Source organism: Schistocerca gregaria, chromosome X (genome assembly GCF_023897955.1).
Source record: "Schistocerca gregaria isolate iqSchGreg1 chromosome X, iqSchGreg1.2, whole genome shotgun sequence".
NCBI lineage: Eukaryota > Metazoa > Arthropoda > Insecta > Orthoptera > Acrididae > Schistocerca > Schistocerca gregaria.
In genome coordinates, this window is record NC_064931.1 from 305,996,440 (window position 1) to 306,019,922 (window position 23,483).

At 41.1% G+C, this 23,483-nt stretch overlaps 1 protein-coding gene across 1 annotated transcript in view; it reads left to right on the plus strand.

Annotated features, from left to right (window-relative positions):
* Positions 1–23,483, plus strand: part of LOC126298446 (uncharacterized) — a 53,295-nt gene that overhangs the window by 26,049 nt on the left and 3,763 nt on the right. Inside the window, exons 4-5 of the mRNA XM_049989776.1 lie at positions 20,639–20,753; positions 20,838–20,919. Of these exons, the coding sequence (XP_049845733.1) occupies positions 20,639–20,753; positions 20,838–20,919 (197 nt within the window). The remainder of the gene's footprint in view (positions 1–20,638; positions 20,754–20,837; positions 20,920–23,483) is intronic.

Here is a 23,483-nt window from a genome sequence, read left to right on the forward strand (position 1 = left end):
CTTTGTTTTCGGATTGTATTTCCTTAGGATTCTTCCAATGAATCTCAGTCTAGCATCTGCTTTACCGACGATTAATTTTATATGGTCATTCCATTTTAAATCACTCCTAATGCCTTCTCCCAGATAATTTATGGACTTAAGGGCGTCCATTTGCTGACCCGCTATATTGTAGCTAAATGATGAAGGATCTTTCTTTCTATGTATTCGAAGCACGTTACACTTGTCTACATTGACATTCAGTTGCCATTCCCTGCACCATTCGTCAATTCGTTGCAGATCCTCGTGCATTTCAGTACAATTTTCTATTGTTACATCCTATCAAGTAGAATGGGTTGCAATTTGTTGTTAAATAATAAGAAACGGAAGGGGAGGTTGGCGGAGGCATTTCCATTCTCGTATTGGATTTTTGAGACGTTTGAAAATAATACAAGCGTCCTCCAACCTCTCTTTTGTGGTTACTTAGTTCGTTACTTACATGTTCCGTGGACCATCACTGAGACCTCTCACTATATTATGAGAGTCAATTGTTCAATTATAGCACATCTACTCGTCAAGAAATACAGATGGCAACATGCCGACCATGTATATGCTATTTTCGTGTATACAGTGATTTGCACTTTATTATGTTAGTAGGATTTGAATGAGCATACGGGACACAAATTAACCCTTGACTTTTTGTTTGACCACATACAGCGGTATGGGCAATAGCCTGACGATATCACCGCCCTTTCCCCATCCACCTCTCTCACTCACTCTTACCACTCCTCCTACTCACCCTTCCTCTAAACCCTCCAGGCACCCTTCACTGCTCCTCCCCTCCCCTAAGCCATGATCCTCTCTTGGAAATAGGTAAATCAGAGAACTTCTAAGCACACATAGACTTATTTTGCTCTCCCAGTCACAAACTGGCATTCTGTCGCCATAGAAGATGAAACAGTCTAGAATGGGCAAGGGAGATTATATTCTCGTTCAGTGGTGATGACAAGTGCGTAACGTCAGCACACGATTTTATGATAGAGATGGAACATTCTGTCAGTTATGGATATTCTAACAGGTTCATACCGCAAGAAAACGTCTAAGAATTGTAGCTCAATATATTACGGAATGTTGCATTGTCATAATACATCTACACTGGAGTGCCAAAGAAATTTATAGGCTTGCTCATTCAAATACGGAGGTATGTAAACATGCAGAATACGACGCTGCGGTAGGCAACGACTATCCCTTTAGTGACCAGTGGGAACTATAGTTCCCACTTATTTGTTTTCGCTATAAGTTCAGTGGTAATCCGTGTTCCCACTTCTAACTTGTGCTACCATCTCTGTTAGAGCGTGCTAAATATGTGTAGATTGTCAACGGTTAGGCGAAAGTTGTTGTATTTCAACCTTGTGAGTCAATCAGTGCAGAAGCGCAGTTCCCGCCTGAAAACGAGCCACTGTTGCGACCGCTACAGCGTGTTTTGGATTGTGTTCTTTCCTTTTGCGTGTGAAATGACTTGTGTTGTATTTATCTACTTTTATATTTATGAGGGAGATAGTATTTGTGTACATTTGCTGGATTTGAGTGAGAACTATATAAATATTACATGGTAGGTTAGTGGAAGCAGAAATGAAGTATTCTGCCCATTGGCTGTGGCAGAGTATAATAAAATAATGGGAGGAGTGGATAGATTTGATCAGCTGCGTGAACGGTATGCTGTAGGCCGTCGTTCATAGGAGTGGTGGCACAAACTATTTTTCTTTCTTGTTGATTTGGTAGTTGTCAGTTCCTACGTTATGTGGAAGGTGCAGAAGACAGAAGAAGACCAGCTAACATTTAGATTGCACTTGGCAAGGCAACTTGTCTTTGGCATCTCAAGTCGTAAGAGAAGATGAAGGCCTAATCAATTTCAAACATCAAAAAGAGGTGTGTCTGGAGTACCAGATGAAGTTTGTCTGGAGAAAGTTGGAACTCATTTCCCTACAAAAGGTACAAAAAACAGAAGATGCCGCCAATGTAGCACCAATAACAAAGAAAAGAGAACAAAAATAATGTTAGCAACTTTTGTGTACCTTTGTGTGTAGCACCATGCTTCTCTAAGTAGGCCTTAGTGAACTCAAAGGGCAGTATGAACTAATACAAATATAAATGTAATGTTTAACATGTTTTTGTACTAAAAAATAAAAGAAATTTGTTTTTTTTAATTAGCAAGTGAAGTTACTCCAGAGTTCGTTGGGAACAATAGTTCCCACTAATTTTTTTATATTCGTAGGCAAAACTCTCACTTTCAAGATTTAAACCATGATTTTATGAACGGTTTCATAGCCCAATAAATTGTTCATAAAAAGTCTACAACTTCCGGAAATAATTTGATCACTAAAGGACTATACAACACAAAAAAAAGTCTGGCGCAGTTGTTAGATCGGTTACTGCTGTCACAATGGCAGGATATCAAGATTTAAGTAAGTATGATCGTGGTGTTACAGTCGGCGCAGTAGCGATGGGACACAGCGGTTCCAAGGTAGCGATGAAGGGGTGATTTTCCCGTACGACCATTTCACGAATATACCATGAATATCAGTAATCCGGTAAAAACATCAAATTTCCGACAACACCGCGGCCGGAAAAAGATCCTGCAAGACCGGGACTAGCGACGACTGAAAATAATCGCTCAGCGTGACAGAATCGCAACCCTTCCGCAAATTGCTGAAGATTTCAATGCTGGGCCATCAAAAATGACAGTGTGCGAACCATTCACCGAAACATAATCGATATGGTCTTTCGGAGACGAAGGCCTCACGTGTACCATTGATGACTGTACGACACAAAGCTTTACGCCTCTCGTTGGCCCGTCAACACCGACATTGAATTGTGATGACTGGAAACCAGATGCCTGGTCGGACGAGTCTCGTTTCAGATTGTATCGATCGGATGGACGTGTACGAGTATGGAGGCGATATCATGAATTAATAGACCCTGCATTTCAGCAGGGGACTGTTCAAGGTAGTGAAGCGTCCGTAATGGTGTGGGCTATGTGCAGTTAGAGTGAAATGGGACCTCTGATACGTCTAGATACGATTCTGACGAGTAACACGTACGTAAGCATTCACGTCCATTGTGCATTCCGGCGAACTTGGGCAATTCCAGCAGGACAATGCAACATCCCACACCTCCAGCATTGCTACAGAGTGACTCCCGGAACACTTCAGTTTAAACATTTTCGCTGGCCACCATACTCCCCAGACATGAACATTATTGAGCATATCTGGGATGCCTTGCAGCGTGCTGTTCAGGAGAAATCTCCACCCCTTGTACTCTTATGGACAGCACTGCAGGATTCATGGTGTCAGTTCCCTTCAGCACTACTTGAGACATTAGTCGAGTTGATGCCACGTCGTGTTGCAGCACTTTTGCGTACTCGCGGGGGCCCTACACGATATTAGGCACGTGCACAAGTTTCTTTGGCTCTTCAGTGCATATTATACAGACGACAATTTCATAATATAATACATCTATGACATGTAGGCTGCAATTTTAACAACATAAAATGTATGCAACCAATGAGGTAGAATTACATTTTCATAATACAACTTCAACATATAGATTACAATTTTAATTTCGTAACACATCTATACCATATAGATTACAATGTCAGTGTCATAATACATCTACATCATATAGGCTATAATTTTAATACTGTTTCTACAGCACGTATGTTACAATGACAGTACTGTACATTTAAAACCAGAATGTTACTGTTAAATCAACTGTTGCTTGTACAGCTGCTGATTAGCCCTACTTCTCGAACTTCACTGCAAACAACAATGCTAATTTTATCAATTAGTATGAAGTGTTTACAATATATTTTGACGGCAGTGTCAATTTTCATTGCTGTGTTGGTGAAACTGTATGCGACTTGGGTCGAATTACTCTTTAGCATCCGGTTTTCACAACCTGTGACAAGAGAGGCAAGCTAGCTGCATAGAGAATCGTATTTCAAATGCTGCATAATTGTTGACCCAGTACAGTGCAGGGGCCAGTGGAGAGCAGACCTGGATTACTCCAGGCGTGGGCCTGGAACTACGCTGCAGTGGTCAACTGCATGGCAAACAGCAGCGCCATGTCACAATAAAAAAGGCCGAGTGAATATAAATACTGATCGCTTGGGCGGAACAGTTTTGTGTAAGTGCTGCCTACACCGAGATCAGCTCCACACCAGGCGACAGTTCCATGTGGGCCACTCAGTTTCATCTACGTTTAGCTGCATCATACATTAGCTACTGGTCTATGGGCCACTGCTATACCTGATACTTCCTGGGTTTTATTGGTAGCCTTCAATATCACGCCACTTCGGGGTTACCTCAACTGCAATTTGTTCATCTTTAGAGGATCCAGAGGACGAGGCCAGTGAACCATGAGCCCACTCCATCATCTGTTCGGCTACTTCCGGCACTTGCCTATTATCTTTAGGACTATCGTTAACAAGAGCATGGTTTCCACTGATGTTGTGATCAGTCGGAAATCTGCCACGCTTGCATCCTCGCTAAGTTTCAGCAGATTTGCAGCTGAGTGCTTTGCTGGCACACACCGCTGGCTGATGGTCAACGCCTGCTATCGAGACTTGGTCTTCAGATAATGTGGTTTGTGGAGAATTTCTGATTCCGCGCCCACTAAGTGGTGGCAGTACACATCTGATGTGCTACACACCATCCTGCCATACAGAGTCTAAACTAGTGGCACTATGAGAACTGATATCATCTACATCTGCATACATATTCTGCAAGCCACAGTACTGTGCGTGGCAGAGGGTATCCTTTACCACTACTAGGCACATCCTTTCCTGTTCCACTTGCATGGAAAACGACTGTCTATATGCCTAACATGAGGCCTAATTTCTCGTACCTTATCTTTGTAGTCCTTACGCGAAAAGTGTGTTGATTGCAGTGGAATCGTTCCGTAGTCAGCTTCAAATTCCGGTTTTATAAATTTTCTCAATAGCGTTCCTAGAAAGAAATGTCAGTTTCCGTCCAGGGATTCCGCTTTGAGTTCCCGAAGCATCTCTGTAATACCTGCATGTTGATCGAACCTACCGATAACAAATCTAGCAGCCTGCCCCTGAATTGTTTCAACGTCTTCCTGTAATCTGACCTGCTGAGGACCCCAAACACTCAAGCATTATTCGAAAAAAAAAGTCGCACTAGCGCCCTATATGCGGTCTCCTTTGCAGACAGACAGCACTTTTCCTAAGTTCTCCCAATAAACCGAAGTTGACCATTCGCCTTCCGTACCATAATCGTAACAAGTTCTTTCGACTTCATATTACTCCTCAGTGTTACGCTCAGACCTGTAGACGACATGAGCAAGCCAATTAAGACACTACTAATGCTGTATCCGAATATTACTGGTTTGCTCTTCCTACTTATCGCATTAACTGACATTTTTCTACGTTTAAGGGTAAGTGCCATTCATCAAACCAACTTTAAATTCTGTCTAAGTCATCTTGTATCCTTCTACAGTCACTCAACGCCGATAACCTGTGAGTTCTCGAAGACTTCTAAAGTTATAGAACTCAGTACGTTGTCCTCGACGGTGAGTACTCACCAGAGATAAGGGCATCGTCTGGAGTGCCCTAGCGAAGTGTAGTAGGACTGCTATTATTTTGTATATACATAAATGATCTGGTGGATAGGGTTGACAGCGGTGTGATGAGTCTGTGGTGTACCGGAAAGTGTCGAAGTTGAGTGTCAGAAGCAAGACAGAGACATCAAGCGAAGTTGTGGATCACCGTGCAGCAGCATCGCTGCGTAATTATGAGAGGAGACAAACTGATTTTTACTACCTTCTGTTTTTGGGATCAGCAGTGGAGGATCACGTACACTGGAGAGTTGGTTTGAAACTTCCATTCGTAAAAATAGACTCAAGCACTGATTTGGGAGAATTTGCACGTAACACGAAAGAAAGGTATGCTGGTATGTGCCACATTACGTACGCACTGCGTGCATTGCTGGGGTACAGTGCCCCTTCGGTCAATCCTCAACAAAGATATGTTTTAAATGCGGATAGCCTGAGCATTACGGCAGTGAGTGAGGAGGGTGTGTCTGGTTGGCGCTAAGATGTGGGTATTAATTAGTGTCTCTCGGTGAGAGTGTGACGTGAATGCAGTATTGAATTTCGTGTATGTGTCCCATTATAATTTTTCGCTGTTGTTATACAGACACAAGCCTTACCATGAGCAAAGCAGGGCATCAAAGATGAAGTAAATCTACGCCGATTCCAGGATGTGTGCTATACCACTGAAGTCACAACCCAAGACGGTGGTTATTTGACACTGAAAAGAACAATTGTTAGTGTTATTTGCCTCAGTACAGGGGCAATCTTATCAGTCATTTCATCACCCTTATCAGTGATGTCATGAAGCCAAGCCCCCTTCCTTCCCCCTCACCACTCACCCTAGCCCCTCTTCTCCAGCGAATCAAAGCATAGTAGTCACGGAGGCAGTCAGAAAGTAGCTGCAATAAATAAATAAAAAATAAATTAAGAATCCAAGATGGTTGAACTAACCCTGTTGCGCCTTGTAGTCTCCCTTTCCCCTCCCATCCCCACACCATTGCTCCAATAAGAGCCTAGTACTTTAAGGATTGTTGAAATGAAACATCTAATTACACTGCAGCCATCTTGGCTGCGTTCAGAAATATCTGAATGATCAGAATTTTTTATGTCATATTCAGAAGTATTTATCCGAAACATTACGTAAATGATGCACTTTACGCTATTTAAAAGTACTTTACAGGGTATTGAAAAGTATTCATCTTTACTTTCTGATTTTTATGCACCATATTCAAACGTATTCATCCAAAGTTTTGTAAAGGATGTAAGTGGCAGTATTTCAAGGTATTTTACATGGTGTCGCAAAGTATCCGAATGTTCTGAATATTCTGTGTCATGTTCAAAAGTATTTATCCACAAAATTATCTATAGCAACACTTACATTAAGTGCGAATTTCGATTTCTTTCTTATAGATTCTGTAAGACACAGCGGAGTCCCAAATTACTTCTCTTTCATATCTAAATTCTTCTATGACGATTGGCAAGAATCACAAGGCAGGCAGACAGATATCAGCAAGAGTCGACTCACTGACTCAGCGTTTTGCTTCTTCTGACATTTCCTGTCTTGCTTATCATGCAGAGCATTTGACGCTCTTAGCTCAGCATAATGCGGTATGCGTTAGTGCAAACATATCTTACAGCTTAAAATGAGGGAGTTATCAAAGTAAACACTGTTGTTCCCACATCAAAAGCTCGTCTCTCACTACTCATTTGAATACTCTTAATTTTATGCTTATTCCTGACGAACTTACCACATAATAGAACAGGCCAAAGTTGTTACAAGATTCTCGTTGAACGGAGTTTTCAGTCCTGCATTAAAGCAACAGTGTTTGATTGGACAGTATTAAATATATATACAAAGCGTATGTTTTGAATGGAAAGGTGTAGAAAAATTTGTCTTGTACTTACGTTGTAGACATTAGATGTATGAAATCAAAATCAGAAGTGTTTTGGAGGAAAAGATGAGCTGCAGAAACATAGGGTCTAATACACCGCACTAAGAAAAACTTCAAAACACTTAGTCTGGAACAGAGTTTAACAAACTGTAAACTAGAATTCAGTATGCAGCATATTGATCCAGTTGCTGAGTTCTGCTTATCATCATTTTGTTCCAGACACTTCAAGGGCACAGCGGCCCAGAGAGTGTTACATAGAGTTTTCAATATTAGCTGATACTGCTCTTGATGTAGTATAATTGTCATGCTCCAGTGGCAATCCATGATGCAAGGGAGATAGCGAGACCTATTTATTGCTTGAGAACCTATATATTCTGGGACAAATATGAATATCCAAAATAAACACATAAAAAAATTTCTTATATTTGTATTTCTCTTATATGAGAACGAGTATAAACATTGTCTCCACAAATAGTTAGAAACCTATGTTAGCTGATGCAATGTAATAAACGGATAAAATGTATTCCATTTTTCCAAATTTTATCAACAACTTTTCTCAGAAAAAAGTCATAATTCCCTACAGGCATTCTCACTTGAGTTTACGAATCATCTCCGTAATATGCTCATACTGATCAAACTTACTAGTAACAAATCTACCAGCATACTTCTGAACTAGTTAGTTGTCTTCTTTTAACATGACGAGGTGCGGTTACAAATCACGCAAACTTTACTCAGGAGTGGGTCACACTAGTGTTCTATACTCTATCTCCTTTATAGACGGAACACTTCACAATCACTAATGGCTGAGTGAGAGAACGGTGAATGGTAAATCGTGAATGGTAAACAGTGAACAGTAAATTGTAAATTCCGCTCGGTAAGTGCTGAATTATATCCGGTAAATGGGATACGTTGAGTGGTGAACAGTAAGTGATTGATAGTGAATGGTACATTGAAGATAATTGATCCCATATGACGTTACCAGGTTTCAAGTTTATTGCTGAGGTCATGGAAAAAATACTCTCATTGAGTCATGAACCTAGGACCTGTACATCCGAGTCCCAAGTGAAAGAATAAATGATAAATGGTAGACAGTACCCATTAACAGCCACCCATTACCTGTTGAAATACTCTAAGTTATGGTCTTTATATATATTTGGATAAATACCTTTGAGTATCGTGCAAAAGAAAGTCAGAGCATTCGGGTACTTTTGAGCACCCTGTAAAGTACATTAAAATGCTGCAAGTTACGCCAGTTACGTAATTTGTAGGATAAATGCTTTTGAATATGGCGAAAAAATCTCAGAGTGTTCAGATATATTTGTGCACAGCCAAGATGGTTGCACTGTGATTGGTTGTTTTGTTTTTAATAGTCTGTAAAGTACTAGACTCTGACTGGTAGACCAAGGAGAGCAGGGAAGGGGGAAGTGTTACCAAGAGCAACTGGGCTATTTCTGTCATCTTGAATTTTCAGTTAATTAATTTTTTATTGAAACTATATTCTGATTGACGGCTCATGCTAATACTATTGACTCTAGAAGAGGGGAGGGTGTACGGAAAGTGGATAGGCATACCATGTTCTTTTGCGGGGCTCTTTCAGTAATTGTCTTTGTGAAGTTTTACTACTCGATACACGTAAAAATATCAGTTATGGCTATTGTATATGTGTCCACGGTGAAATGTGTGATGACATTTACAACCAAGGCTGTGGTTTGAGAATGGAGAATGTAGTCTGAAAGTAGTCACCAAAAATAAAAAAGTTTGAGCGCAGCTGTGACAGAAACTGAAAAACAAAATTTAGTAATCCAAGTTGCTGGTCTTCGCTGCTACATTATTTTGAGATTTTATAAATTGTTGGTTGTTGACGTTCGGTGTTCCAGAAAAATAATTATGGATCAGAGTACTAATTTTAAGTCAGAACTGATTAAACAGCTTTGTAATCTATTTGCTGTTCGTAAGTTAAGGACACGTGCATTACATCTGCAGGCTAATATGATGATGAACAGAGGTAGTGCATGGAATGAGAGTAGAGATGTTAAGATACTCTGCAAATAGCCATCATAACATTTGGAATACCGTGTTAATATGCATTGTCATGGAGTATAGTTCTATGGTTCACGAACCCTCAGGCATAATCGTCAAATGAAATTGTATATGGCAGGAAAAAGCTGTCACTATTCGAATTAGTTGAACTTAAAGTGGGGAATAATGGAGAACTAGCTCGAATTTTCTCAAGAACATTACAGGAGGTTTGGAAGCAGGTACAGTAAGCCAACAAAAAAGCCCTCAAAAACCAGGAGCAAATGGGTACCGGTTAGCTATGGCAAAGGTCTTGCACATTGTCCGCATCTCGTGGTCGTGCGGTAGCGTTCTCGCTTCCCACGCCCCAGTTCCCGGGTTCGATTCCCGGCGGGGTCAGGGATTTTCTCTGCCTCGTGATGGCTGGATGTTGTGTGATGTCCTTAGGTTAGTTAGGTTTAAGTAGTTCTAAGTTCTAGGGGACTGATGACCATAGATGTTAAGTCCCATAGTGCTCAGAGCCATTTGAACCATTTGAATCTTGCACATTCTCGCCGGTGGTGTAGGTAAATGACCGGCAATGAAGTAGTGGAGTTATAAATGGTTCAAATGGCTCTTAGCACTACGGGACTTAACATCTGAGGTCATCAGTCCCCTTGAAATTAGAACTACTTAAACCTAGCTAACCTAAGGACACCACATACATCCATGCCCGAGGCAGGATTCGAACCTGCGACCGTAGCAGTCGCGCGGTTCCGGACTGAAGCGCCTAGAACCGTTCGGCCACCGCGGCCGGCAGTGGAGTTACACAAAGCATACATCATGCAAAGAATGGACAGCTGACCCCTACCTTGCTACAACCGAGCCAATTTCTGCAGGGCTTAGATCAGGTACGGGAAGAGCTGCCAGTTATGCTGGGAATCATTAGAGTTGCAGAAAGGCTCAAACCTTATTGGTAAATTAGCATCTTGTGTTAGTGGTAGTCAGTGTTGACCACGCCCGCCTCCAAAAGCTATTGCGGTTTCGAGTAACAGGTACCAATGCCCAGCATGGGTGTTAGAAAGCTTAACCATATCCTATAAATTCCGGACTCATAGGAAGGTTTGTGCAGGTCAGAACGAAGGAAATTTTGCTGGTGACGACAGGGCCATGCTTTGATGACAGCACGCCATTTGTGGGGATGCCAAATGGAGGAAGTTACATTCCCATCCGGCATAATCCAAACTGCTGCAGAGATGAGTGAGATACAATTGTTTTTAGGAGGGACAGGGGAGGAAGAATGCCCAAAGGACTTCGTTGCATCATAATCTTATTTCCAGAGGGCAGGTCTCACTGGGTATACTCTGAGTATGATACAGTTAGACTTCTCGCAGATTGATTCAGACAAGGGCAATCTAAGAGAACAGAACTGTTACAGCTGTGGGACAAAACGTCATTTTTACATTGTACAAAATGTGACATATTGGGGACAAATTTTCGGGTTCCAGCGATGACAACAGGAGCTACGACTCTAAACTTAACGTATCTACAATTTTAGTCTTCACGTATGCCTTAATTCATATTGCCAGCTAGGATCTTCATCTTCTTGAACAAAAATTTTGATGTTACCTTTCAAAGTACTATGGAGGAAAGCATGGCCATGTTACGCGGTGTACTAGCACGGAACAGATGTCACAGTATATGCAGCATTATCGCAGAAGATGAACACCAATAAAACCAAAAGGAGGATAATGAAGTGTAGTCGAATTAAATCAGATGAAACTGAGGGAATTACACTATGAAATGACACTTTAAGTAATAGATGAGTTTTGGTATTTGGAGAGAAAATAACTGATGATGGTCGAAGTAGAGAGGATATAAAATGTAGACTGGCAATGGCAATGATAGTGTTTCTGAAGAAGAGAAATGTGTTAACATCGAGTATACATTTAAGTGTCAGGAAGTCATTTCTGAAAGTTTTTGTATGGAGTGTAGCCATGTATGGAAGTGAATCATAGACGATAAATAGTTTAGACAAGAAGAGAATAGAAGCTTTCGAAATGTGACGTTACAGAAGAATGGTGAAGATTAGATGGGTAGATCACGTAACTAATGAGGAAGTACTGAATAGAATTGCGGAGAAGAGAAATTTGTGGCACAACTTGACTAGAAGAAGGGATCGGTTGGTAGGACACGTTCTGAGTCATCAAACCATCAACAGTTTAGTATTGGAGGGTAGAGTCGAGGGTAAAAATCGTAGAGGAAGACCAAGAGAGAAATACACTAATCAGCTTCAGAAGGATGTAGGTTGGAGTAGTTATTCGGAGATGAGGAGGCTTTGCACAGAATAGAGCCGCATCAAACCAGTCTCTGGACTGAAGGCCACAACAACAATATTGCAGAAGATACCAGCATATACTCAGATTGCTACGAAATCTCGTCTTTGGGTGCCACGTTAATCGTGGTTCTTGCTTCTGCAACCTATATCCGTCTATGGTGGAGAACTGCCCACCATCCAAAAATCCCCATTCCCCCTACACCAACTGAGTAGGTCATCAGTAAAGTTTAAGGAGTGTACCGTTTATGCACAGTGTGCGTTGGATTGGACTGAGAGGAGAAACAGACAGTACATAAATTGTAAATAAGTGTGTAAGGGAAGTACTACCATGATCCTTCTGAAGTGAGTCACAGATTTAGCTAAAGTCTGCAATTTGGTGGACCAAAGCTATTGAAAGGGGTAGAGGGATTGCTCCAACACCTCTCCATATTGATTTCGTAAACCATGGCAAGTCAGGCAAGCTATCTGCCTACCGAATCTTCCTGCCAAAGTTGCAATATTTTTGACGCAGGGTGGTGCAAGGGCCAGGCCACTGCAGAGGTGACCATGGCAGGTCCTACTGAACATCTGCCTTGGTGAACTACGAGATTAAAAGTGACGACTTTTCGTAAGTCACAATTAACAAGTCTTAGCGTGATATGTAAATGATTATCTATCCAGAGCATTCACACAAGGTTGGCGCCGGTGGTGACGCCTACAACGTGCTGATATGAGGAAAGTTTCCAACCGATTTCTCATACACAAAAAGCAGTTGACCGGCGTTGTCTGGTGAAACGTCGTTGTGATGCCTCGTGGAAGGATGAGAAATGCGTGCCATCACGTTTCCGACTTTGATAAAGGGCGGATTATAGCCTATCGCGATTGCGGTTTACCTTACTGCGACATTGCTGCTCGCGTTGGTCGAGACCCAATGACTATTAGCAGAATATGGAAACGGTGGGTTCAGGAGGGTAATACGGAACGCCGTGCTGGGTTCCAACGGCCTCGTATCACTAGCAGCAGAGATGACAGGCATCTTATCCGCATGGCTGTAACGGATCGTGCAGCCACGTCTCGATCCCTGAGTCAACAGATAGGGACGTTTGCAAGACCACAACCATCTGCACGAACAGTTCGACGACGTTTGCAGCAGCATGGACTATCAGCTCGGAGGCCATGGCTGCGGTTACCATTGACGCTGCATCACTGACAGGAGCGCCTGCGATGGTGTACTCAACGACGAACCTGGGTGCACGAATGGCAAAACGTCATTTTTTCGGATGAGTCCACGTTATGTTTAGAGCATCATGATGGTCACACCCGTGTTTGGCGACATCGAGATGAGCGCACATTGGAAGCGTGTATTCGTCATCGCCATACTGGCGTATCAACCGGCGTGATGGTATGGGGTGCCATTGGTTACACGTCTTGGTCACCTCTTGTTCGCATTGACGGCACTTTGAACAGTGGACGTTACATTTCAGATATGTTACGAACCGTGGCTCTACCCTTCATTCGATCCCTGCGAAACCCTACATTTCAGCAGGATAACGCACAACCACATTTTGCAGGTCCTGTACGGGCCTTTCTAGCTACAGAAAATGTTCGACTGCTGCCCTGGCCAGCACATACTCCAGATCTCTCACCAATTGAAAACGTCTGGTCAATGGTGGCCGAGCAACTGGCTCGTCACAATACGCCAGTCACTACTCTTGATGAGTTGTGGTATCGTGTTGAAACTGCATCGGCAGCTGTACCTGTACACGCCATCCAAGCTTTTTTTGACTCAATGCCCAGCCGTATCACGGCCATTATTACGGCCAGTGGTTGTTGTTCTGGGTACTGATTTCTCAGGATCTATGCACCCAAATTGCGTGAAAATGTAATCACATGTCAGTTTTAGTATAATATGTATGTCCAGTGAATACCCGTTTATCATCAGCATTTCTTCTTGGTGTAGCTATTTTAATGGCCAGTAGTGTATTTTGCGCCCAGCAAATGACCGTGTGAGCGACATGTCTCTATATATAACTTCAAGTCACGATTTCGCATGAATCTATGTATACAGGATAATCTTAAAAGCTGCTGTAGGATCTTTGTCTGTTTATCAATAATAGATACACTGATTCACGAGGAAGTCTTTTTTACGTAATCTATAAGTATTTTGTACAATAGTCTAAAATATGATGGGTTAATGCTAAGTTATGGAAATGATGCCACTGCCACAACACGAACCACCACCATGACTCGAGGGAACAGGTGTACCTTTAGGCGGCAGGAAGCGTAACTAGTTTCGCATGTGGCGTAATAGTCTAGTGGTAGAGCGTTTAGGTGAGAATTGTAAAGTTGTAGTATCATATCTCGACTGAGTTAGTTTTTTGTACCCTGCCTTTAAACATAGTATTCGACACTCCATGATTTGGAGATCCGCCAGGAACGAAATTTGGCTCGGATTTCACATTACGCTCTTGTTCCGCTTTCGACAGTTGGACGAGTGCTTAGGGACATGCCCAAGTGTCACTAGACTAACACTATTAACTGGCAGAACTTGGGGACTACACCCCTCCACTGTTATTCATCCGTACAAATCTCTGCTCTGCGCATTCTTCGCTAAGCAAATGTTGCATAGATATACGCTCTTCCCATGTTCTGTAAGTTCCTCCAGATCCTCGAATGCCACGCTTTTTGCCTCGCTTTCAACATGCACTAATCTTCCTCCACAAGCATCCTTTACCAACTCATTAAATTCCCAACCTTCCTCACTCATATTCAACACTTCTGAATAACGTACACCATCCGCAATACTTGACTCCAGCAATCTATATTATTCCCTCTCCTTTCTAATCCTAGTGTGCTACCACACTACACATCCCATCAACCCTCCAACTGCACACCTTCCACGTCATCTTCCAAGGAAATTTCAACCAACTCTCTTTGCTGGACCATGAACTCCACCCCAACATCCACCCACAAAACGAACTCTGAATCCACTCCACGCTATTTACCCCCCTGTCTCCAAGGGCTCCTACTTATCCTCTTCCCATACCACACCTCCTCCTTTTCGCCTTCCCTGTCGCCCTTCGCTCCCTTTTCCTCTATCCCAAAGCGAGCTACCGCTCTCTCTTTGTCCCCCATATCCACCCCTGTGTTGTCACCCTCTCTTAGCAGTCCCTAGTTCTCATAACCACCACTCTCCTATCTCCTTCCACACCCACCATTACTTTCATCTACAATCTATCAACCAAGGGTAAGTTCTTTTCAATTTTAGTGTAAGTGTACAGTGCTCGGTTTTTAATGGTCAGCGTCTCTACTGTTGTGTTCAGTGTTTTTCAAGTGTTTTTTAAGTGTCTAATGTTAGTCAGGAGTTTTTAACTGTGCTGTCTGTCCACATTTTTATAACTGTTTCTAAACAGTTCACGAAGACAATATTATATTACTTACATTCTCCCATTAACGTCACCTTTTAAAATTATTTTAAATTCATGGTACATATGTCTCCTTTTTGCATCTAAGTTAGAGACCATTTCTACTGACTGAAGAGCGGGTTGTCTGTACTGCTGTCAGTCAATCCCTGCCCATCCCACATGGCGTGAAGGGGCACGAAATAACAATAAAAAAAAGTCAGGTAAGTGACATCCAATTGATGGTAATTGTTTCAGAACACCTGCGTAGCGAAGAAACACAAGAGTCGAAACACTGTGGGTTTCAGTTATTTATACATAGGGTAAAAGGTACCGTGAGATGCACCTTTACTTCGTATATACCGGGTTATTATAATTAAGGTGCAGCTACTACTGGAGGTTCAGTGTCGGCTTTAATTATCCTTTGGAAAGTAAATTTAGTAGATATGCTAATGCATTAATGCAAAACCGACTTGCGTTTGAAAAAATTAATCCACGCTTTGGGCACCAGGTGCAAGTCTGGTGCTGTGCTCTGTTTGTATGACGATATGACATCCAAGCTGTCATTTGACAAGTTATAGCGTGTGTGAACAGTATTGCTATTGAAAAGAAAGACTGTGCGCTGTTAGTGATACCGTTTTATGTGAACAGCAGCTTTTACACTGCTGCATTGAGAGAGTATCGCCAACTAAAAGGTCTGAGGAGTGGCTTAATGTCATTAAATGGCTTATAGAAGATGATAACGAAATTCTTACACAGGTGGACTTAGTGTGGCACCTGGAAGAGGAAAGTGTCCCGTTCTGGTGGAAGTTATTGACGAGGTTGCCGTTGCTATAGCTGATCTTGCAGAACGGGCGATGGATAGTGCGAGTGCTCGTGCAGTGTCACGAGAATTATACTTCCCATGGTCAACATCAAGGAAAGTTTTGCAGTCTATTTTACCCTGCTACCCATAGAAGATCCAGACAGTGAAGCAACTGAAACCTCAGGAATCGCTGCAACGTCCTGAATTTGCTCTTCGGTTTATGGCACAGATCCAAGTTGATGTCATGTGGCTGGGCAATATTCTATGGAGTAACGAGGCATATTTTACAGCACAGGATGCAGTGAATACATAGAACTGCCGAATTTGGGGTAGGCCCTACTGTTAAAACTGTATCATGGTCGAAGAGTCATTGCACTTGCTGTATGTGACTCTGTCATGCGGATTGACCAGCACTTTTGTTCTCGGTTCAGTCTTCTCTTCAGAGAATATACCCAGAGGACCTGTCAGGTGTACCGTGATGCCTACACGCTATTAAGGCCCCCTTCAGCAGCATGTGATTTCTGCTTTGGAAGGGCGCAACTGTCTAGAAACCACTATTGTCATGCAACATCGGGCAACACCTCATGTCTCTCACCCAGTGAAAGTTCTATTTAATGCAACCTTCCACGGACGTGTTTTCGAGATGCATGGCCTGCAAGATATTCTGATGTGAATCTATGTGAATTTTGGCTCAAGGGAATCTAAAAGAACGGATCTACCAGAGTCTCGTTCGGCCTCTATTTGATCTGTAAGTCAGATTCCACTGGAATTGCTACGAGCAACCTTTGATCATGTCGTTTTACGCATGCAGCAACCCATCGCCATCCTATATTGAACGAATTGTGTAAACAACGCTTAATAATAAAACAACATTATACTTTCCTTTTTTTGTCCTTTTCTGCCCACGTCCTGTTCCTAATCCATTACATATAGGAAAACCTCTATACGTCTTTCTTGCAGTGCAACTGGTGGTCAAGAATGGAACTAACGTTTTTCCCAGCGTAAATCAGTTCCACTACAACGCATTAGAATTTCTCCAAACTTTCGCTGCCATACGATAAACACAACCCACATTGGTCCTCCACGTGTAGCTCTACTTTGATTATAACCATCCGGTATAAACAAAATTTTCAGCAGGGTAACAGAAGACTCAACTTTCAGCTTTCTGCTTCTCTTCAATCAAACCTAGATGTGAACAGGATTCTCTGCGTGGCACGGCGAGTACTGCCATAAAGCGTGCACGACAAAGAATTGCAGCAACGAGTCTCAACAGTGCATCACAGCGCATAATAAGTTTCATAAGAAGAGTGCTGTGATACAAGTTAAGGATTTACATAATGTGTGTTTCTTCTTACTTTTTTCTTTAATTTGTGCCACCTCAGCCATCATTCTATACATACGGAATTACTGACGCACACACACATACACCCATGATTCGCATACAATACCTAGTGTTTGTAAACATTTTACTTACATCACGATGTGCTGCCATAATCACCATGAGATGTCAGTCACTGCAAACGCCAGCTGAATGCTGCCACAAAAGTCTTTGGGCACCTACCAAACAGCATCAAAAGCCTGACAGATAGCCAACTAACATTTAAAAATAAATTAAAAGAATTTCTAGATGACAACTCCTTCTACTCATTGGCTGAATTTTTAGATATAAAGTAAGTAATAAAAAAAAAAAAAAAAACAACACTTAATCATTAGTGTCATGCAATATTTTGGGTAATGTAATTTCTTGTACAGACATCTTTTATTAACCTGACACGTTCCACATCATTACGAAGTGTCGTATTCATGATCTATGGAACAAGTATTAATCTAATCTAATCTAAACACACTTTCCTGGCGTGTGCTGTTTACATCGCGTAGGTTCTATGGAAGTAAGATAACGCACTTACTTAACATTGTTCGCTGTATTTTATTTGTGCCCCCAAACAAAGTACACGACCCTAGTCAAGTAGTCTGGCCGTAAATACTTAATTCTACGCAGGAGAATCCGGGCCGAGCCACTAGTAATCTTGATACAGATGCATTAAACTTTGCGAATATATCATTTCATACTGAACTGAAGGATGTGAAAATATTTGTGGAAAACCTCTAATACTTATCTGTTAATTGAACGGTATTTAGTACTCTGAACATGTGTGGACTTTATAGGAGGGATAAATGAATTAGAAGGAAAAGTTTTTAAAGTAGTTCTATTGTATATCTCAAAACGTCATAACTAGTGGAAATATGTGAATTCTACAGTTTCCATCATTGTTACCTAAAAAAAAAACCTTTTGAGCCTTGTGCGTAATGGCACTACTGCTCATAAACATTCACTTGAAGCATGTAAGTACTGTTTCTGTTATCTTCATACGAAAGAGAAGGTTTCTGCTCGTTTATATGTTTGTTTGCAGTTTAGACCAGTAAACAGTATCACGCTCAAAGGAGAGAAATGGTACATAAAATTCTACTCATATAGGAAGAGATTATTGAAACCATTTCTACTATATGCTTGCTGCAACCAGCTGTTAGTGCCAAAATTCTCGTTCAAAAATCATATACCATTACTTTCAATGTGCACTGTAATTACAGTGAAATCAAATGATCATATGGCATTCTTAGCAGACACCTAATCTAAGGTTGTTACAATGAGGAATATTCAAGAGTTTCAGCTGCAGCGAGGTAACGACTGGATTTCTTTAGCAAAACGGTACATGTGTTTGCTGAGAATATACAAAATTGCATATTACATAACGAACTGGTGGTTATTAGCCTCAAAGAGAAAGAAGCGTTTAAGACAGCAGAGGTTTACCACATCTTGCAGGAACACTTCAAACAAACTGAAGTGAAACAAAGAGATCATTTTCATTTCACAGGCAAATTTTAAGGAGCTGTTTAGGATAGCTGTAAGTTAAATTATAAACCTAGTTTTGTGATTCCTGTTGTGTTTCACAATGTTATGGTTTGTAACATTCATTGTATAATTATGAACCTCTGTGATCCAGTGCAACATGCTGACCATAATGAACCAGCGACGATAAGTCCAGGCCATAATTCTGTGATGACATAACTTGGAGAAGTGTAGAACATTTACTTGATCTATCACAGTGAGGTATCATCGCAACATAAAATTTCTGTTCAGAGATTTCTTCTCTATAAAAGCATGTCTCATATTAAAAACCTGATGAGTTCAAAATAAAAGAAGCTACTTTCCTGACACAGAACAGATTAATTTGTTGAATCTATGAATATATAAAATATGTAAGCAGCTTTAGCCTATGCTAATTCATATGCAACAGCTGCAGTTTACAATTTTGCCCTGGGGGCGGCTTTCCTAGCACGATGCCCTTGCCCAACTACTTACAATTTGTCGAATGAAGTTAAAACAGTACTAAGTACCCCTGATCACATTCCACTCCTCTGATTTAGAAGATAAAGCCAAAATACAGTAGTGTGGGTACTCCGAAGTATAGTTAAATGCCGCTTGACTACTTCCTTGATTACCCCACTCGCAAGCCTCCATGATTATTTCCGTCATGCAGGTGTCTTCACTTTTGTTGTACATTGACCATGCCTGGCACAAGAGGTTGCACTTTTCAGTGCACGTTTCAATGGAACTCCCAGTCGACATACCGAATACACACATGAGATTCTGTACATTTTACATCTTCACTTTACTCAGAATCAGAGAAAATGAGAACATTTAATATCTTTTGGTATCAAATTTTATTTCTACAAATATACTCCAGAGAACTACTACACTTTAAATGATAACATTCAACTCAAAAGCTATTCAGAAACTGAGACCTCAGTAACACAAGTAATCTGGGCAATGGTTGTTTATGTCTGCTCTCTCCTTACAAGGAAATAAAGTTATGCCCATTGTAAGTCTCATAGATAAAAGTCTAAGTTCAGGCTTACGTTGCTAACAGACAAGTGACAAAATGGTTTTCGCTATTGCTCTCCTTGTCGCGTAGTATTTTGTGTAATGGAATGCGAACTGACTCCGATCGCTAAGACTAAAGTCGTTAGTACATTCACGAATCAGTGTGCTACTCCCTGTTCTGCGCTCATAGCACAGCGCACCTAGTACACGTTCACCACGGCGCTCGGGGGCCACAGCACAGTTGCGACAGCTGAGGACAGGATTATGAGAGTCCGAAACCGGTCATGATAGTAAAAGAAATTTACAACTGAAGCAGATTTTCTACCTCTAGTAACATGCTCAGTTGCGGATGTTCTTCCAACAGGATTGCTTGCTTTATACTTCAACTTCATATGAAACTGCAGTGCTATTGCCGGCCGCGGTGGTCTCGCGGTTCTAGGCGCGCAGTCCGGAACCGTGCGACTGCTACGGTCGCAGATTCGAATCCTGCCTCGGGCATGGATGTGTGTGAAGTCCTTAGGTTAGTTAGGTTTAAGTAGTTCTAAGTTCTAGGGGACTAATGACCACAGCAGTTGAGTCCCATAGTGCTTACAGCCATTTGAACCATTTTTTTTTTTTTTTTTTTGCAGTGCTATTAAGATTTCCTTCTTGTCAAACAACTTGTAAGCAATTAAGACTACGGGAGCTGCTTCTCATTCTAAAAACATTTTAACGTCCACATAACTAATAAAATTATAACGTTCTTTTTACCAACAGGCACTAGACGTGGGAAGGAAAATTTAACTATTCGTCCTCTGCATCGCAAAAAAGTGAAGTGTATTTTACGTGTCCTCGTTGTTATGATGTCCAACAACGACGTCAGTCTTTGCACGCAAGTATCTCCTCTGAAAGTTTCTACTAAACCGAATTCATTTCTTTGTTGTATTCTATCATGTAATATTTTATTACGTTTCAGCGCTCTTCAGCTCTGCTCAGAAGGCCACAGAGCTCCACAATGCAATGAACATTATTCGTTGTTTAAAGAATCTTTGCAACAGGTGAGTCCAAACAAAAACACGGAAAACATTCTAAAACCAAACAGTCGTTACGCTAATTAATACAAATACAGATTTTTTTTAAATTCGAGTAATTGACTGTCATTCTGTGGATGGAATAACAAATGTTGAGTAATGGTTCTGTGGTGAGTCAAACATATTCCTTGTTTCAGCTCTCTGTCACAAAATTTGCAAACATTTCTGATTAGTCTATCCCTTTCTCCCTTCATGAGACATAGAGTGATTACACAGTACACTACCTCTGAGTTCATTAACTGCATGAAAAAGCGATGGAAACTTAATTTCGCCAGTACTTCGTGCAGCTGCTATCGGATACTGGACTTCATTCTTTTACTTGTTTGGTGATGTGGATCGGAAACTGATTGCAAGTGGAGCGGTTCTTGTAACGAGATGATATTCGGCGAATTCTCTCCTCTGCCCGTTTTACCGATTTAAGTCCATCGAAGACGTGTGGGAGGCGTTGGGGAAAGGTAATTGCAGCAGGTCCAAACGCACCAACGACCATCCGGAGTATATCAATCTCGCTGGTAGACGAATGAAACGCCATACCCTAAGAGTTCCTTACCTGCCTTGGGGGCATGTGGCAGAGCATGCTTTAACGTTCATTGTGGTCACACCCACTATTTAGAATCATGTCCCACCTTTTGTGATGTCCACAGGATCATCATAAATCTCGGTGACTTCAAGGTCTTTGAATAAAAGTGGCATTTGTGATCATCTCATTGCATATTTACTATAATTATATTCTGCACTACGTTGTAGTATTTTTTTCTATGTATGATACAATTTTCATCGAGCTATGTTATTAGGCAGTGACAGAGCCTGCGGAAATTATTTTCATAGTCAAGTTTTCCACACCAGTATAACTTACGGTCATTACCGATTACCGCTACCTAAATCGCAGTTGCCACAGAATCTAACCCCATTTATGTTGGAATGAACTTATTCATAACTAAGCTTATTATGTTGAGAGTGAGACTCACCGTATTATGTTTTTTTACTGCAACTGACTCTACTGTTAGACGGAAAGAGTGAGATTTATGTGTGTCGTGAGCCACCAATTTCCTTTATCTGTCTTCAGAATCACTGACATACTCACATACCCAACTGGACGTTTTCATCCGTGTCCTCCGTGTTTTCCTTGAATTACTTCTTTCAATGTTGTTATCGAAGTCCCTCCACCTCCTATCACCTTTCCTTTCTTCAGTCTTCGAATGCTTTTATACATCTGGCATTACTTAGCAGTGACACATTATGCGAAAATTATTTTCATCCTTAAATTTTCCACACCAGTGCAATTTACGGCCGTTATCCATTACCGCTTCCTAAATGCAAGCAGCCACAGAATCTAAGCCTACTTCTGTTCGAATGAACATATTGATAGCCAAACTTATTCTGTTGATATTGAAACCCACCTTATTATGTTTTTTATTGCAACTGACTCCACTATTAGATTTCGCTACATTCTTCATTAGCCACTTTTTCTGATACGTCTTTTTAACTCTACAAATATGTATTAAAATATTAGAATGTTTGTACAGTTCTCCTTTTTTTGACAATTGATTCATCTGCCCTTCTTAGCTCATAACATATGACGGCCACCTATCCTAAGTTTCCGATTTGTTTTCAGAACACCTTTCTTCTTGATTTCAGTTGTCTGTCTCAGAAAATTGTCATTGCATCTTTTCGAAGTTGTTTTAGTTAGTATATTTTATAATGTTCATGTTATCGTTTGTTTCAACCCTTTCTTATGCGTTGCTTTTTCCTCATCCCAGTCTAGATTATTTTTTTTTTACTTTATTCCTGCTGTAGCAGCTTTTGCTAGATCTATACATACATTTGTCTCACGACTGTCCCAAAAAATTATCACGGTGCATTTTTAACACCCTGCCTAATTGGTTCACTTCTTTGTCTGTTTTAATTCTGTAATTTACCAGTTTATGATAATTTGAGTTTTATAGCGGTTTAGAATCTTCACTTTCTGTACCATACATTTATTATTTGGTTAAACATTGTGAGTTTCCTGTTTAATTCCATTTAGTCCTGCCAACACCATTTTCTGTTTATGTTCATCTGGAAACTTGTGTGAGGGACAAAAATGTTGTTATTTGTCGACGAATTCTGTGAACCTTTGACAGCTGACATTCCCGATATCAAGCCAAACGTTTCCCACTAAGGACTCGTTCTGTAATGTTGGTCCTGTCTTCGTATTACAATCCCCGTTTCTCCTCTAGTAGTGGGAAATGCTGCTATTTATCAATTTCTGTAGCTCTTCACTCTCCTAATCAGGATGAAACCGTACTTGTGTATGAGTTTAAATGATTCCCAGGGATAATTATTTGTTGATATTTAATACAAGTCACGTTGTACTGTGTAAGATTCCTTCAGTATCTGTCATATTGTCCTTAACTGTCTTGTTTATGTAATATTTTTACAGCTCGGTTCCTCGGCAGTAAAAGATAAAACGTGATTGAAATTACATTTTGTCCTCGTTTCTCATCGCCCTTCTGGGAACGTTACTTCATCCTCTTTGGCGTTATTAAATC